Below are 15,146 nucleotides of genomic sequence, written 5' to 3'. Positions count from 1 at the left end.
CTCTTCAACACTGGTTCAAATGCATACATCCAGTGTAGAATTTGAAATAATTATTAGGGCTGCAATCATTTTGGTGGTTTATTGTAGAATAGTGGATGTGAAACCCCAGATTCATTTAAAAATCAAACAGATACAACCATGGACTGTAAGGTCTTTCTTGTTCGATAGCCTATCTCCTCTGTAATTATGTTGTCAAATTGATCCTCAAGGCCAATGTTTGCAAGTCTCAGCCTTGGCATCCTTTGCTCAATAGTAGCAGTCTTATCTCAGAGTCAGAAGGCAGGGCTCAATCTTACTTCAGAGGCTTGAGCATGTAATCTAAGACAGACACTTCACTGCACTGTTGTGGAAGTGCTGCACTGATGGAGGTGTGGTCTTTCTGATGAGAAGGCCTTAATTGTCCTCTAATTGGGTGTAAGAGATTATTATAACAATATTTGATGAAGAGTAGGGAAGTTCTCCCCGGTGAAGCTGTTAATATTTATTCCTCGATCAGCAGCACTAAAACTGATTGTCTGATTATTTATCCCATTGTTGTTTGTTTAAGTACAACCTGTTTTCCGTGTTTTCCTCCACTGAAACATCGACAGCACTTATTTGGCTGTGAAATACTTTAGATGTTCTGAAGATATGAAATGTGCCAAATAAAAGACAGTTCTTTCTTTTGACAGAAATATCAAGTTCATTATTCTAATTGGGAGAATTTAACCAATTCTTAGGCCAGCCACAAGATGGAGCACTTTCTTTAAATGACAAGGTCAATTACTAAGGCCACTGATACATAGGGCATGGTTTAACGGGCCAAAAAAAGTTCTCTTTCGGGTGCGTTTAGCGGGGTATTTCTCGGTACCTGTAGCACCGACAAAGACACCGCTATTCAACAGCACTTTGCCGTTTATTTTTGGCCTCAGTGGGGAACTCCTGGCTGAGGCCGCATTTAAATCAAGAGTACTCACAAATCAGGGCTGCTTCCGGAGCCCCCCACTACACTCAACTGATCGCCTATGGGGTCCTTGACCCACCCCTCTCATTCCACGTTTTATGGGTGAGGCACCCCAGACCTGATCCCTGGCAGTGCCCCTGCCAGCCTGGCAGTGCCACCAAGGCACCCTGGCAGTGGTACCCAGGCACTGCCAGAGTGCCCGTGTGGCAGAGCCAAGGTGCCAGGCTGGCAGCGGGAGTGCTGGAGTTCCACCCTGCCCAGTCCCCGACCACCTAGAGGTCTCTAATGGTATGGGAAGACCTCCCCCCAACAGCTGCCATTACGCCTGGCCCACATGTGTGGAAAAAAGTGCTAAATGGCGTCCTGGTGAGGTCTCTCAGGCAAGGCCGTTAGTTCCCGGGGGCTGGGTGAATATGACAGAGACATATTTAAATGAGCCTAATAGCTTACTAAATATGCTCATCTGGATCACGCCAAGTGAGGGCGAGACCCCAATTGCAATGTCTTGCGGGTTTCCGCTGAAAGTCGTGAGACGTTTCGAGCATTACGAATCTCACGAGGGGCCTCTCGCGAGATTCAACGGCCTCCTGGCATCACCAAGTTGAGCGCGACGAGGCTGGTAAATCCCGCCCATAATTTTCCACAGAAAATTACTGGGTTTGCAATCGCAAATTCTGATCTCTGAAAGACAACAGAATTCCCCAAAAATCTAAATTTAAAATAGAACGTGGCTTCATCAGTCTGAACCAAAATGTATTTCTCAAGTTATAATTTAGATTAACATGTAGAATATTAAAATTGCAAAAGAAACTGTAAGTTATTTAAGATATGTATTAAAGATAAACTGCCTGTCAATGGCACTGACAGATAATTGCCAATCAGCTGAAAGTTGTGGTGTTGGGTGTTCTAACACACAGAAGAGCCAACACAGTTGCATATGGTACAACGCTTGTTTATTTAAACTCACTATTTACAACTTGGTCTTTGCACTCTGCACGTTGGGGGCTCCCTGCTTGTGGTGTTTCAACAGCTCTTTCATGCTTCCTTCTCCCCAGACCTACTGACCTCCAGGTGTCGTGCTCGTGCTTTTTATGTGGTTGGTGTTCTTGTCTGTGATTGGTTGTGGTGTTGTGTACTCTGATTTGCCTGTTAGTGTGTCCATCATGATGTGTGTGTTTGAATATCATGACATCCCCCCTTTTTACAAAGATATGTGCCTACGTGGTAATAAATATGATCGTGACGTGAGTGCATCTAAGAGTGTGTGTGTGTCGTGTGCAGCATGTGTCTATGACGGAACTATGTACATGGGGCGATGTCGAGTGCGTCACATGAATCCAGTTGTACCATAACATAACAGAAATGCGAACGAGAGAAGAAGAAAAAAAATTTTGAACAGTTGTCCAGTCAGACGACATCTGGAACGATAAACAACAACAGGTTATCATGTAAAATTGTCCAACTTATTAAACATATGAACTGTATTATAAGTCCATTCTAATGGGTTTGCGACGAATTCGGGTTGACCGCCTTAAGGGTGGATCAAGAACCACCGGCTGCTGTGCAGGCATGGCCATGGGTGGCGATGGAAAGGGCGTGATGTGCGGCAGCTCCACAAAGTCATCCTCGGAAGCCTGTTGAGGATCTGGCGTGTTGTGTGGCTGTGAACGTGGAAGTCGGCGAAGGGCGCGCCGATTGCGGCGACGCACGGAACCATCCGGCATGCGAACCAGGAACGAGCGGGGAGCCACTTGTCGGAGGACTTCGGCCGGTGCTGACCAGCCACCATACGGTTGATGGACGCGTACTTTGTCTCCGGAGGACAGGGGGGGCAGGTCCGTCGCTCGTGTGTCGTACCGACCTTTCTGGCGATCACGCTGCAGTTGCATGTCCCGAAGAACCGCCTCATGGTCTGTTGTCGGTGCCAGGACGGAAGGTACCGTCGTCCTGAGGGAGCGACCCATTAGTAGCTGCGCTGGCGAGAGGCCCGTGGATAACGGGGCCGATCGATAGGCCAGCAAGGCAAGGTTAAAGTCCGATCCGGCATCAGCCGCCTTGCACAGGAGCCGCTTTGCGATGTGGACACCCTTTTCAGCCTTCCCGTTCGATTGTGGATGCAGAGGGCTGGATGTCACATGAGTGAAACCATATGCTGCGGCAAAGGACGACCATTCACGGCTGGCAAAACAAGGTCCATTGTCTGACATGACAGTCCTTGGAATGCCATGGCGAGCAAACGTTTCCTTGCAGGCCCCAATGACTGCGGACGACGTCAGATCATGGAGAGGCATGACTTCCGGGTAGTTTGAGAAGTAGTCTATAATAACAATGTAATCTCTGCCGAGCGCGTGAAATAGGTCAACACCCACCTTCGCCCAGGGGGACGTCACCATCTCGTGTGGTAGAAGTGTTTCCGGAGGTTGCGCCGGCTGAAACCTCTGACAGGTTGTGCAGTTGAGCACCATGTTGGCTATGTCTTCATTAATACCCGGCCAATATACCGCCGCCCGGGCCCTTCGTCTGCATTTTTCGACACCCAAGTGGCCTTCGTGTAGTTGACGAAGAATCATCTGGCGCACACTGTGTGGAATGACGATCCTATGCGATTTCATAAGGACCCCGTCTATATTGGTGAGATCATCTCGCACATTGTAAAACTGGGGGCACTGCCCTTTTAGCCACCCTTCCGTCATGTGGCGCATCACTCGCTGCAGCAGAGGGTCAGTCGCCGTCTCTGCGCGTATGTGGGCCAGACAAGGATCATCAGCTGGCATATTTGCTGCTGTCAGAGTCACGTGTGCCTCAATTTGACGCACGAACCCCTCCGCATCTGGTGGTGTGCTCACTGCTCGGGAAAGAGTGTCCGCCACTATGAGTTCCTTCCCCGGAGTGTAGATCAGTTCAAAATCGTACCTCCTGAGTTTGAGTAAGATGCGCTGGAGGCGAGGAGTCATGTCGTTCAGGTCTTTGTTAATGATGTTGACCAGGGGGCGGTGGTCAGTTTCGACCGTGAATCGTGGCAGGCCATACACATAGTCGTGGAACTTGTCCAGTCCAGTTAACAAGCCCAGGCATTCTTTTTCGATTTGCGCGTAGCGCTGTTCGGTAGGGGTCATGGCTCGTGAGGCATACGCAACCGGGGCCCATGATGACGTGCTGTCTTTTTGCAGGAGTACCGCTCCAATACCAGATTGGCTGGCGTCTGTTGAGATCTTTGTAGGGCGAGTCGCGTCAAAGAAGGCCAGCACTGGTGCCGTGACCAGTTTGTGCTTGAGCTCCTCCCATTCCTGCTGATGCGACTGGTGCCAGTTGAATTCCGTCGATTTTTTTACGAGATGGCGCATGTTTGTTGTATGAGAAGCCAGGTTGGGAATGAACTTCCCAAGGAAGTTGACCATGCCCAGGAATCTTAAGACAGCCTTCTTGTCAGCCGGTCGTGGCATGGCTGTGATGGCGCTAACCTTGTCTGCATCGGGACGGACCCCGGACCTTGAGATGTGGTCCCCGAGGAATTTCAGCTCCGTCTGGCCGAAAGCACACTTCGCACGGTTGAGACGCAGGCCATTTTGCCGTATGCGGGTGAAGACACGTCGAAGACGATGCATGTGTTCCTGCGGAGTGGTGGACCAAATGATGATATCGTCCACATATACACGTACCCCTTCGATGCCTTCCATCATCTGCTCCATAATGCGGTGGAATACTTCAGATGCCGAAATGATGCCGAATGGCATCCGGTTGTAGCAGAATCTGCCAAAAGGGGTGTTGAATGTGCATAGTCTTCGGCTGGCCGGGTCCAGTTGGATCTGCCAGAATCCTTTGGACGCATCCAATTTAGTGAATATGTTGGCTCGCGCCATCTCGCTGGTGAGGTCTTCTCGTTTCGGGATGGGATAGTGTTCCCGCATGATGTTGTTGTTCAGATCTTTTGGATCTATACATATACGGAGCTCGCCAGAGGGCTTCTTTACACAGACCATGGAGCTGACCCATGGCGTGGGCTCCGTGACCTTGGATAGGACCCCTTGGTCCTGAAGAATCTGCAGTTGTGCCTTGAGGCGGTCTTTGAGAGGCGCAGGAACCCTGCGAGGTGCGTGAACGACAGGGATGGCGTCCGGTCTGAGTCGAATCTTGTACGTGTGTGGCAATGTCCCCATGCCTTCAAAAACCTCCTGGTTGTGAGCGAGGAGGGAATGGAGATTCGCGTGGAACTCAGCATCCGGGAAGTCGGATATCTCATCTGGAGAGAGAGACATGATGCGCTGTACCAGGTGAAGGACCTTACACGCTTGTGCGCCCAGTAACGAGTCCTTTGATGAGCCCACAACTTCGAAGGGGAGTGTGGCCGTGTACCTCTTGTGAGTCACCTGTAGCTGGCAAGATCCTACGGACGGGATAACGTTCCCGTTATAGTCAACCATCTTAAGCCGGGATGGTGTGATGAGTGGTTTGACCTTCATGGCCTGGACTGCAGAGTAAGCAATCAGGTTGGCGGATCCGCCGGTGTCCAGACGGAAGGCGACGCGCGATCGGTTGACCGTCAGGGTGGCACACCACTCATCGTCTGGATTGATGGCATTGACCTTGTTGACATCAATGACGGCAACTCTGAAGTCATCCTGGTCATCTGCATCACTTAACTGGAAGTCTTGATGCGTGGGCTGGACGGTCCTGACTCGTGTGCGAGGTTGTCGAGGATGCGCCGGATCCATGGGTTGAGCCGCACGACAGCGGGCTGCGTAGTGGCCTATCATGGCACATCTGTTGCACTGTTGGTATTTTGCAGGACATTGCCCTTTTAAGTGTAGACCTCCACACTTGCTGCACGTCATGACGTCACGGCGTTCGTTGCGCCACTGCGCATGCGCAGTGCGATCTTGCGGTGGGCGCGCCTGCGCAGTGCGTCCCTCGTTGTGGCCGTTATTCTTGGCGCGCACCTGCGCGGGAGACCGCGAAAAGCGCGGGAAGCGGCCGCTGTCGTCCGGGCCGTGGGGCGGGAAGAAATCGACGGCCTGGATGCGTTCAACGTCGTGGGCGGCCTGGCTTGCCGATTCGACGGCTGGGGACCCCCTCCGTGCCAACTCGGACGCCTGAAATCGGGCAAAACGGCAGGCAGCATTCTCATGGAGGACACAGGCTTCCACAGCAGACGCTAAGGTGAGGCTCTTTATTTTAAGAAGCTGCTGGCGTAGGCCACTGGAGGCAACGCCAAAAACAATCTGGTCCCTGATCATGGACTCTGTGGTGGTGCCGTAACCGCAGGACTGCGCTAGAATCCGGAGGTGCGTCAAAAAGGGTTGAAAAAGCTCCTCCTTACCTTGCAGGCGTTGCTGAAAGATGTATCTTTCGAAAGTTTCGTTTACTTCAGTTTGAAAGTGCTGGTCCATTTTGAGGATGACCGTGTCATATTTGGCCTGGTTTTCGTCTTCCTCGAACACCAGTGAATTAAAGACATCATTTGGGTGGGGGCCTGCGTAGAAGAGGAGCATTGCAATCTTCGAATCATCCGAGACATTCTGTTTTTCGGTGGCACGGATGTACAGGTCAAATCGCTGCCTGTAGAGCTTCCAGTTGGTGCCTAGGTTCCCCGTGACTTGCATCGGCTGCGGTTTGCCGGTGTGGTCCATGTCCAGAATGGCAGGTTGGTAGGCAGGTATCGATCCACTCCTGTACCATGTGGTGTTGGGTGTTCTAACACACAGAAGAGCCAACACAGTTGCATATGGTACAACGCTTGTTTATTTAAACTCACTATTTACAACTTGGTCTTTGCACTCTGCACGTTGGGGGCTCCCTGCTTGTGGTGTTTCAACAGCTCTTTCATGCTTCCTTCTCCCCAGACCTACTGACCTCCAGGTGTCGTGCTCGTGCTTTTTATGTGGTTGGTGTTCTTGTCTGTGATTGGTTGTGGTGTTGTGTACTCTGATTTGCCTGTTAGTGTGTCCATCATGATGTGTGTGTTTGAATATCATGACAAAAGTGATTGCTTGAATAAGTGTTAGTGTAGCAGGAAGTTGACTTAGTAGTTGTAACTTGGTACGTGTCTTAAATTCTCTATAAAGATAGACAGTGTTTGCTCCCACACAAATCTGAAGCACAGAGTGTTTAGGGAATCAAGTGCTTCAGAAGGTGATTATACCAGTCAGAAATTTGAGTGCAAGAGGGCATTCACTGCAAAGAGGAAAGGAGGTGCTGCTTTTTATTCTTTTTGTTTCAATTTATAGAGTTGATGAATGTTCTTCATCCATTCCCAGCTAGGAGAATGTAACTAGTTATGACATTACTAAATTAGTAACTAGTTAACTAATCCAATAAATAAGGACAGAGGAATATGAGGAGCACGCAGGAAAGTGCAGTTGAGGTGGAATATCAGCCATGGTTGTATAGAATGGCAGAGCAGGCTCTGATGGACCGAATGGATTACCTTTGCTTCTATTTCTTATGTCTTCAAGTTTGGTGAGAAGAATCATGGAATGCAACCTCCAAAACATCAGTAAAACTCCCCTGATATCATGTAACAAGAAGTGGATTTCAACATGTGCAATCTTTTTAATGCAGCAGTCCTGTCCTGCAATGGTGCCTGATACTTGTTAACTAACGCAACAATAAATCTTCAGGTTATCTAAGCAGCTAGAATATGGAAAGTTTTCTGAGACACTTCACAGTCATAAGGAGAAGCATGAATATCAAGCGAAGGAAGATAATGTAATTGAAGGCATGGCTGCCAAGGCTGGAGTCAGGAGTGGGCGGAATACAGAAGTCAGAAAAGCAAAGAGTTCATTGGGAAGTGAATGATTTAGATCTGAAGCATTGAATATGGGCAGCAGTGTGAGACATTGGCAGCACCCGATATTCAATCCATGAAGCCAGGAATATAGTGAAGAGAATGCAAGGGAGTGAGGATGTGGGAAGGGTACACCAATACCTTAACATAGTAAACTTACAGCAAAATCGGAGATGAAACTCCACTGCTGTGTTGGCTGGTTGTAGGTTGGCTCACTGCGCACAAGACTGAGTGTGAACGTAAGGCCAGGGTGATCAGCAGACATTACCATTGATGCTAGTGAGGTGCCTGGAACACAAAAGCAGTGCAGATGTTACATCAATCACCACTAGTGAAAGGTAGAAATGAAAGGATAGGTGCACATATAGACAAAAGTAGGATACAGAAGGATTAGGATCAATTTATTTTTTCTGGCCAGTTTCTTTTTTTGAAATAAATTTAGAGTTAATTAATACAAGTACCAGGACAAATAAAACTTCATTACTTGCAATTGTTTCTGAAGCGATCACAGGAGGATTTGTTTCATTTTTAGGTGTCAGCAAAGTGCTTGGTAACCAGACCCATTTAACATTTTCAGACATCCTCCATTATTAAAACATTTAACAAGTACTTTATTTGTTTTCCTGAAACACACTCAAGGCAGAGAACTTTCTTAAAGGATCTGTTTGAAATGTGTGCATTTTCACATAGGTTTGAATCTGAGTGTTCTCAGCCACACAGAAGCAAATGGGTGGAATTCTCTGATTTTGAGACTAAATGCTGAGGTGAGCAGCTCTGGTGGTGCCTTTCTGGTAGTGGCCAGAATGACGGGATCCTGTGCCAGGTTCTGTGAATGAAACCTCATTAATTATGTGCAGGCGAGTTCCCCTCTGACTCTCCTGGCAGCTGATTTGTCCGCCTGCCGTCAGCTGGTGGGTTCGAAGGGCCCGGCACCATATTTAAACATCAGTCCAGCACACTCGTATCACTCTCTCCAGCCCACTTGCCTATTCAGGATGTCAGCAACCCAGAGGGAATAGGCTAGCAGTCTCAAGAAGTCTGTTCTTCTATTCAACCTCCCTCCCACCGAACCCATCACCTGCGACTTGTCCATGCCCCATTTGGACCTCTACCCACCGCATCTGAAGTCTTGGTATATCCACTTCCAGTAACCGATGTGGAATCCCTTTGACCACCTTGATTGTGAACTTTTCATGCAGCCTGGTTAGGATCCAGCTTCCCTTCCCTCCGTCGTCTCTCTGCCTTCCATTTTTCAACATCTCCATCCACCTCCTTGCCCTTCTGCCTGCCATTGTGAAACCTCATCCTTTCCCCCACCTTTGCACAGCCCTCCTTCCATATTGCCCCCTTTTGTCCTCATCAGGGCACCATCCACCAACCCCCTCCCGCCGCCACTCCACTCCACCCTACCCCCACTACACCTCAGATCTCAGCCCACCTCCAGTCGAACTTTGGACCTTTGGTGCAGTGACTGCATGATTCTGCAGCACAGTGCGGCCGAGGTGGAAATTGGTGTGTGGTACTAGCAGAAGGAGACTGCTGTACTCCCCAACCCCAGGCACTTTACTGATCCATCTCGGTCATATAGGAGGGTCCATGGGTCCAGCAGCTTGGTGATGTCCATGAAGATCAGCTCAGCATGAAGATGGAGAGCAGGAACCAGTCTGCCCAAGAAGCGTAGAGCAGCGCAATGTGAAAGGTACTCTTTATCAATCAGGTTTCAGACGAAAGTAATTTTCTACCAGTGTGGCGGACGATTGGAAGATCTGATGGGATACCAGCGGCTAGATATTTCAATGAGCAATCATGAGATGCAAATGGAATTCATGCCACCAGCCAGTGGGAAGACCGATCCACCATTAACCCGCCATTGGGAGAATTACAACGTGCTTTTACGCTGCCGGTTTTCCAGCTTTTTGGCTCCCGCTAGATTCTCCGCTCCCGGCCGCCACCAAATCCGGCACGGGTGGGATGCGAGAATTCCATCCAAACAGTCAGCGTCTCACAACACCTAACTCGCCCATGTGTTGGCTTGTTTGTGGAATCAAGAATACATATCTGAGCAGGGGATTTACCACTCATAGAAATTCTGTCATTTACCTGGGTGAGACATGACAAACTGGCCTCTGAATCGAACCTCCGTCTTGAAGTTTACCACCAGTCGCCCTTCTTCATTGATTCTCATACTGGTTGGATACAAGGCACCTGCACAAAGTAATCCAAACAATCCAGTTCCTCATTCAAGGTTTCCAGTGCTTAGGAAGTTATATCACACAATGATATTAAAGCAATAATTGAATCAGTCAGTATTCTACCAAGGAATTGTGACTAATCTTAAGGATTATTAGTCAAGTGCTTTATTCACGGTTTTCTTCAGTTCCTTTGTATGATGCAGGATTCTTTAATGCTTTGGATAACAGTTTCTGCTTTTGTTGGAGCACCTATCCATGCCTTTAACAGCTTTCAACAAAAACAGAGCTTGGATTCAAACAGATAATTGTTTTGTTGCTGTTTGCACACCAGCTGAACTGAAGGTCCTCTCTCCTCTGAACTCACCTGTGTCTAAATAACTATAGTTTGACACTTGCTAGATTGTCGATATTGAACCCACTGCCTAAAAAAGGTGGTGGGGTGAGATGGTGAATGATTTCATGAGGAAATTGGATAACTGCTTGAGGGAAATTAACTTGCATGGTTATGGGAACACAGTGCGGGAATGGGACTGACTGGATTTTTCTACAGAGCTGCCATGGACTCAATGGGCTGAATGGCCTTCACAATGTCATCATGACTTGATGACAGTAGCTTCAGTTGGTTGATTTGATCAATTAGATTCTTCCATGTATACAATTTACACTACATGGAGATAGACCCAAAATTCCAAATGCATGTCTCTGTTTCTGTCTTAAACATTCGCTCTGAATACAGTGAAGCACAAGGAGGAAAGGGAATATTTGGATTTATATAAATTTTTTCATGATTACCAGCATCTCAAAGCACTTTACAGCCAATGAAGTACTTTTTGAAACAATAATAGAAAATACTGGACAATCTCAGCAGGTCCGACAGCATCTGTGGAGAAAAAAGGGAACTAACGTTTCGAGTCTGGATGACCCTTCGTCAAAGCTAGAGAGAACTGGCAATAGGGATTTATACTGCCATTGGGGCGGGGAGGGCTGGAGGGTGTGTGACAGTGAGGCTAGATGGGGGGGGCCAGAGATAGGTGGAGATTGACAATGATGTCGTGGACATAAAGACAAAGGGAATGTAAATGGGAGTGATCAGGGCTAAACAATGGTAAGGGAAAAATGGATCGATGGAAGAAATTAAAATTAATTGAAAGAAATAAATATGGGGTGAAGGTGGTGGAGAGAGAGTTCACAGTCTGAAGTTGTTGAGCTCAATGTTAAATCCGGAAGGCTGTAATGTGCCTATTTGGAAGATGAGGTGCTGTTGCGGCAATTGCCACTGAGGCTTCACTGGAAAATTGCAGCAGGCCAAGGATGGACATGTGGAATGAGAGCAGGACGGTGAGTTGAAATGGCAAGTGACAGGAAGGTCTGGGTCCTGCTTGTGGATAGACCGGAGGTGTTCTGCAAAGCAGTCACCCTGTCTGCATTTAGCCTCTGCACTGTATAGTAGACTGCACTGGGAGCAGCAAATGCAATAGATCAGATTGAAGGAGGTCCACGTGAAGCACTGCTTCACCTGGAAAGAATGTTTAGGCCCTGGGGTGGTGAGCGAGGAGGAGATAAAGGGGCAGGTGTTACACCTTCTGCGATTGCATGGAAAGGTGTCATGGGAAGAGGGTGCGGTGTTGGGAGTGATGGAGGAGTGGATCAGGATATACCAGAGAGAACAGTCCCCGTGGAATGCTGACAGGGAAGTGAGGGGAAGATGTGTTTGGTGGTGGCATCATGCTCGAGTTGGTGGAACTGGCGGAGGATGATTTTTTTGAATGTGGAGGTTGGTGAGGTGAAAGGTGCGGACAAGAGGAACCCTCTCCTGGTTCTGGGAGGGAGGAGAAGGAGTGAGAGCGGGTCAGACACAGTTGAGTGCCCTGTTGGCCACATGGGGTGGGAAACCACGATTAAGCAAGAATGAAGACATGTCAGCAGCACCATTTGGAAAGTGGCTTCTTTGGGCTAGATGCGACGGAGGCAAAGGAACTGGGAGAATGGGGTGGAGACCTTACAGGATGTGAGTTGTGAAGAGCTATAGTCAAGTTAGCCGGGGGAGTCAGTAGGTTTGTAATGGATATTAGTGGACAGTCTAGCCCCAGAATTGGAGATAGAGTGGTCAAGGAAGGGAAGGGAAGTGCCAGAGACGGTCCATGTGAAGGTGATAGAGGGGTAGTAACTGGAAGCGAAATTAATACATTTTTCCAGATCCAAGCGGCAACCAAACAGTCATCGATGTACCAATAAGAGTTGTGGAATGGAGCTGGAGTGGGACTGGAACAGGGAATGTTCCACATATACCATAATGAGAGAGGCAAAACTGGGGCCAATGCGTGTACCCATAGCCAGGCCTTTGGTTTGGAGGAAGTGAGAAAAGTTAAAAGAGAAATTGTTCAGTGAGAGGACAAGTTCAGTCAGACAGAGGAGTGGTGGTGGATGGGAGTTGTTCAGACCTCTGTTCGAGGAAGAAGCGGAAAGGCCTCAGACCATCCTGGTGGGGAATGGAGTTATAGAGGGATTGACATCCATGGTAAAGAGGAGGAAGTTAGTGTCAGGGAACTGGAAGCTGTTGACATGATGTAGTGCTTTAGAGGAATCGCAGATACTTTTTGAAGCGTAGTCACAGTTGGAATGTCAGAGGTGAAGCAGTCAATATGGGCTCTGTAAACTCCTCCACAGCAATGTGACATTGACCGGGTAATCTTTTTCCTGTGATGTAATCGAGGTAATACATATTGGCCAGGTCACCAGGGATAACTCCCCTGATCTGATTCAAAATAGTGCCAGGGAATCTTTTACAGCCACCCAAGCAGGCAGACTGGGCCTCAGTTTAATGTTTCATCAGAAAGATGGCACTCCATCAGACACTGCACTGAAGTGTCAGTGTAAAGTTTTGTATTCAAATCGTGGAGCAGGACTTGAACCTGGAACCTTGTGACAAGAGTGCTCCTGTCTGCACCACCGTTCACACACAAAGTCATATTTCCTACTTGACTTAGCTGGACAAAGTGTTACTGCGGGAGAGAAACCTGTATTCTGAACACAAATATCGTCACTGGGTCCTAATCCTGCTTCTCCCTCCCGAACAACACTTATACCTCACGGATTGCAATTGTGCAAGAGGAAGGATCGCCACTTCTCAAGGCTGGGCAACAAATGCTGACTTTGCCAATTACATTTGCATTCTGACAATGAAGGAAAAAAATAAATGTTCTGGCTACAGTTAAATGAAGCTGTCAAATCTAAACAGAAGAGATGAGGGATGGGATAATACTGTCTGTAGAGGGAAGACAGATAGATCACTTGTAGTTTATAAGGAAGAAATAACACAATTGGAATTATGCAGATTGTTGTTTGCTGTACAAAACTTGGGTATTGCTGAAAATGGCAGCTCGTCAAAGCTTTTCATCCTGCACTCAGCACAACCTCGAGAATACCAATGTCAGGGGAAACAACAATTTAATACCGAATGATAATGGGAAAAATATTATATCGGAGCTAATTTGAAATTATAGTTATCCATTTAGCACCGATGAGTTTAAACATTTCTGTATCGATCTGTATTATACAGCTTGTAGCTGAAGCTGTCAATTGTAAGAAAGACACAATCAGCCTGGGTCCAGTTTTCAGGCAGGAACACCACAGGTGTTAGCTCTAAAGGCTTGTAAAAGCAATGTGAGATATTCTACCATTTGTACTGGTGTCAGGAAGACATAATCATCCAGAATCATTACGGCCATGGGCATTTTTACCTTGGGAAAAGGATTATAAGTTAGAGGAGTCAGCCAAGCAGTTGATTAATATTCACATTCTTGATAATGGGGAGCCGGTGATAAATTTTCGGAGACAGCATGTACATGTCTTTGCACTGATTGGATATTATAATTAAATAAGCATGCACTTTTGTAATTGGTTAATTGTTCTCATATCGTTATGGGCCAGGGTTTAGAAAACTCCAAAGTATATCATGGAGTTCACCTGACCTACAACTGTTTATTGATTTTGGTTATGATGAGCACAAGGACCTGCCTTTCAGATGTTATTCAACAGTGGCCTTAAGCAGTTTAAATCAAAAACAAAGTTTATTCTACGAATTTAGGTAACATTTTAATAATCACACACCGTAGCATTTGTATCGACTACCAACATAAATATCCCACACAGCTACAGTACTCTATGTATAACCCTTAATAACTTTCCCCCCTGACTTCCGGGTGCGGCTATGCAGAGCTAGGTCGCATATTCGGTAGCTCCCGCTTGGAACGGACTTTTGGGCTCTTTTACAGGGCCCCCATGGCATTTGTTTGACATTTCCCGGTGTGGGAAGAAGACTGCAGCATTCCCCTGACAGTGTCCCCCAGGAATGTTATGTCTTTTGGCTACCAGACCCGGCAGAAAGAGTAAAAGATTTGGCTTGAGCTGCAGCAATAGTCAAAGGCCTCTTCCAGCATGCAGGCGGGGGAAGGGCAAGCTTAAAGCTGCAATCTGACTTGACTCTATCAAAGGTGAATTCTAGCAGCAGAGGGAACAACTGTGAAAAGATCTACCAAGGCCATTGAAGAAGCAGGGACGAGTCTTCCGGTGGCGGCCATGGAGGAGTAGGTCGCGCATTCGGCAGCTCCCATCTGGAACTGACTCTCAGACCTTTTTCAGGAGTTTCCATAGACTTTTTGGGGCAGACTGGTGAAGCGAACACTGCCAAAAGGATTCCCTCTCGACTTCTGGTTGCGGCTATGCGGAGCTAAGCCGCACGATTCGGCAGCTCCCGCTACCACGGACTTTCGGGCTCATTAGAGGAGCCCCAACTGAACTTTCTTTTGACGTAGCCCGTGGGGAAGGGAAGAGAGAGGTCCCCCTCCAACTTCTATGAAACGGACCAGAAGTGTAACGGCCAAAGGAGCGGCACTGGAGCAACGGGAGAAGCGAGGGAAAGAAAACAAAATGGCGGCGGCCAGGGACAAAGGGGAGCTGCAGGAGTTCATCAAGCGCTGCTTCGAGGAGCAGCGCGAGGAGATGCACAAGGAGATGTTGGCGCCTATGCTTTCGGCAATTGAAGGACTCGGGATCACCCAGAAGGCCCACGAAGCTAAGATCCAGGAGGTACAGAAAAGAGTCAGTCAGAACGAGGACGAGCTCGTGGGCCTGGCGGTGAGAGTGGAGCAGAACGAGGCGCTACACAAGAGGTGGGCGGGAAGACTCGAAGACCTGGAGAACAGGTCGAGGAGAAAGAATCTGCGAA

At 48.0% G+C, this 15,146-nt stretch overlaps 1 protein-coding gene across 1 annotated transcript in view; it reads right to left on the bottom strand.

Annotated features, from left to right (window-relative positions):
* The window catches only part of frem3 (Fras1 related extracellular matrix 3), a 305,423-nt gene that overhangs the window by 13,931 nt on the left and 276,346 nt on the right, over nucleotides 1-15,146 (bottom strand). The window contains exons 18-19 of the mRNA XM_072496140.1: nucleotides 9,828-9,932; nucleotides 7,888-8,015 (exon numbers count right to left, since the gene is read on the bottom strand). Of these exons, the coding sequence (XP_072352241.1) occupies nucleotides 7,888-8,015; nucleotides 9,828-9,932 (233 nt within the window). The remainder of the gene's footprint in view (nucleotides 1-7,887; nucleotides 8,016-9,827; nucleotides 9,933-15,146) is intronic.

The sequence above is a fragment of the Scyliorhinus torazame genome, chromosome 3, assembly GCF_047496885.1.
Source record: "Scyliorhinus torazame isolate Kashiwa2021f chromosome 3, sScyTor2.1, whole genome shotgun sequence".
In the NCBI taxonomy this organism is placed as follows: domain Eukaryota; kingdom Metazoa; phylum Chordata; class Chondrichthyes; order Carcharhiniformes; family Scyliorhinidae; genus Scyliorhinus; species Scyliorhinus torazame.
Note: the sequence above shows the minus strand (reverse complement) of the source record. Positions and strands in the feature narration are given on the sequence as shown.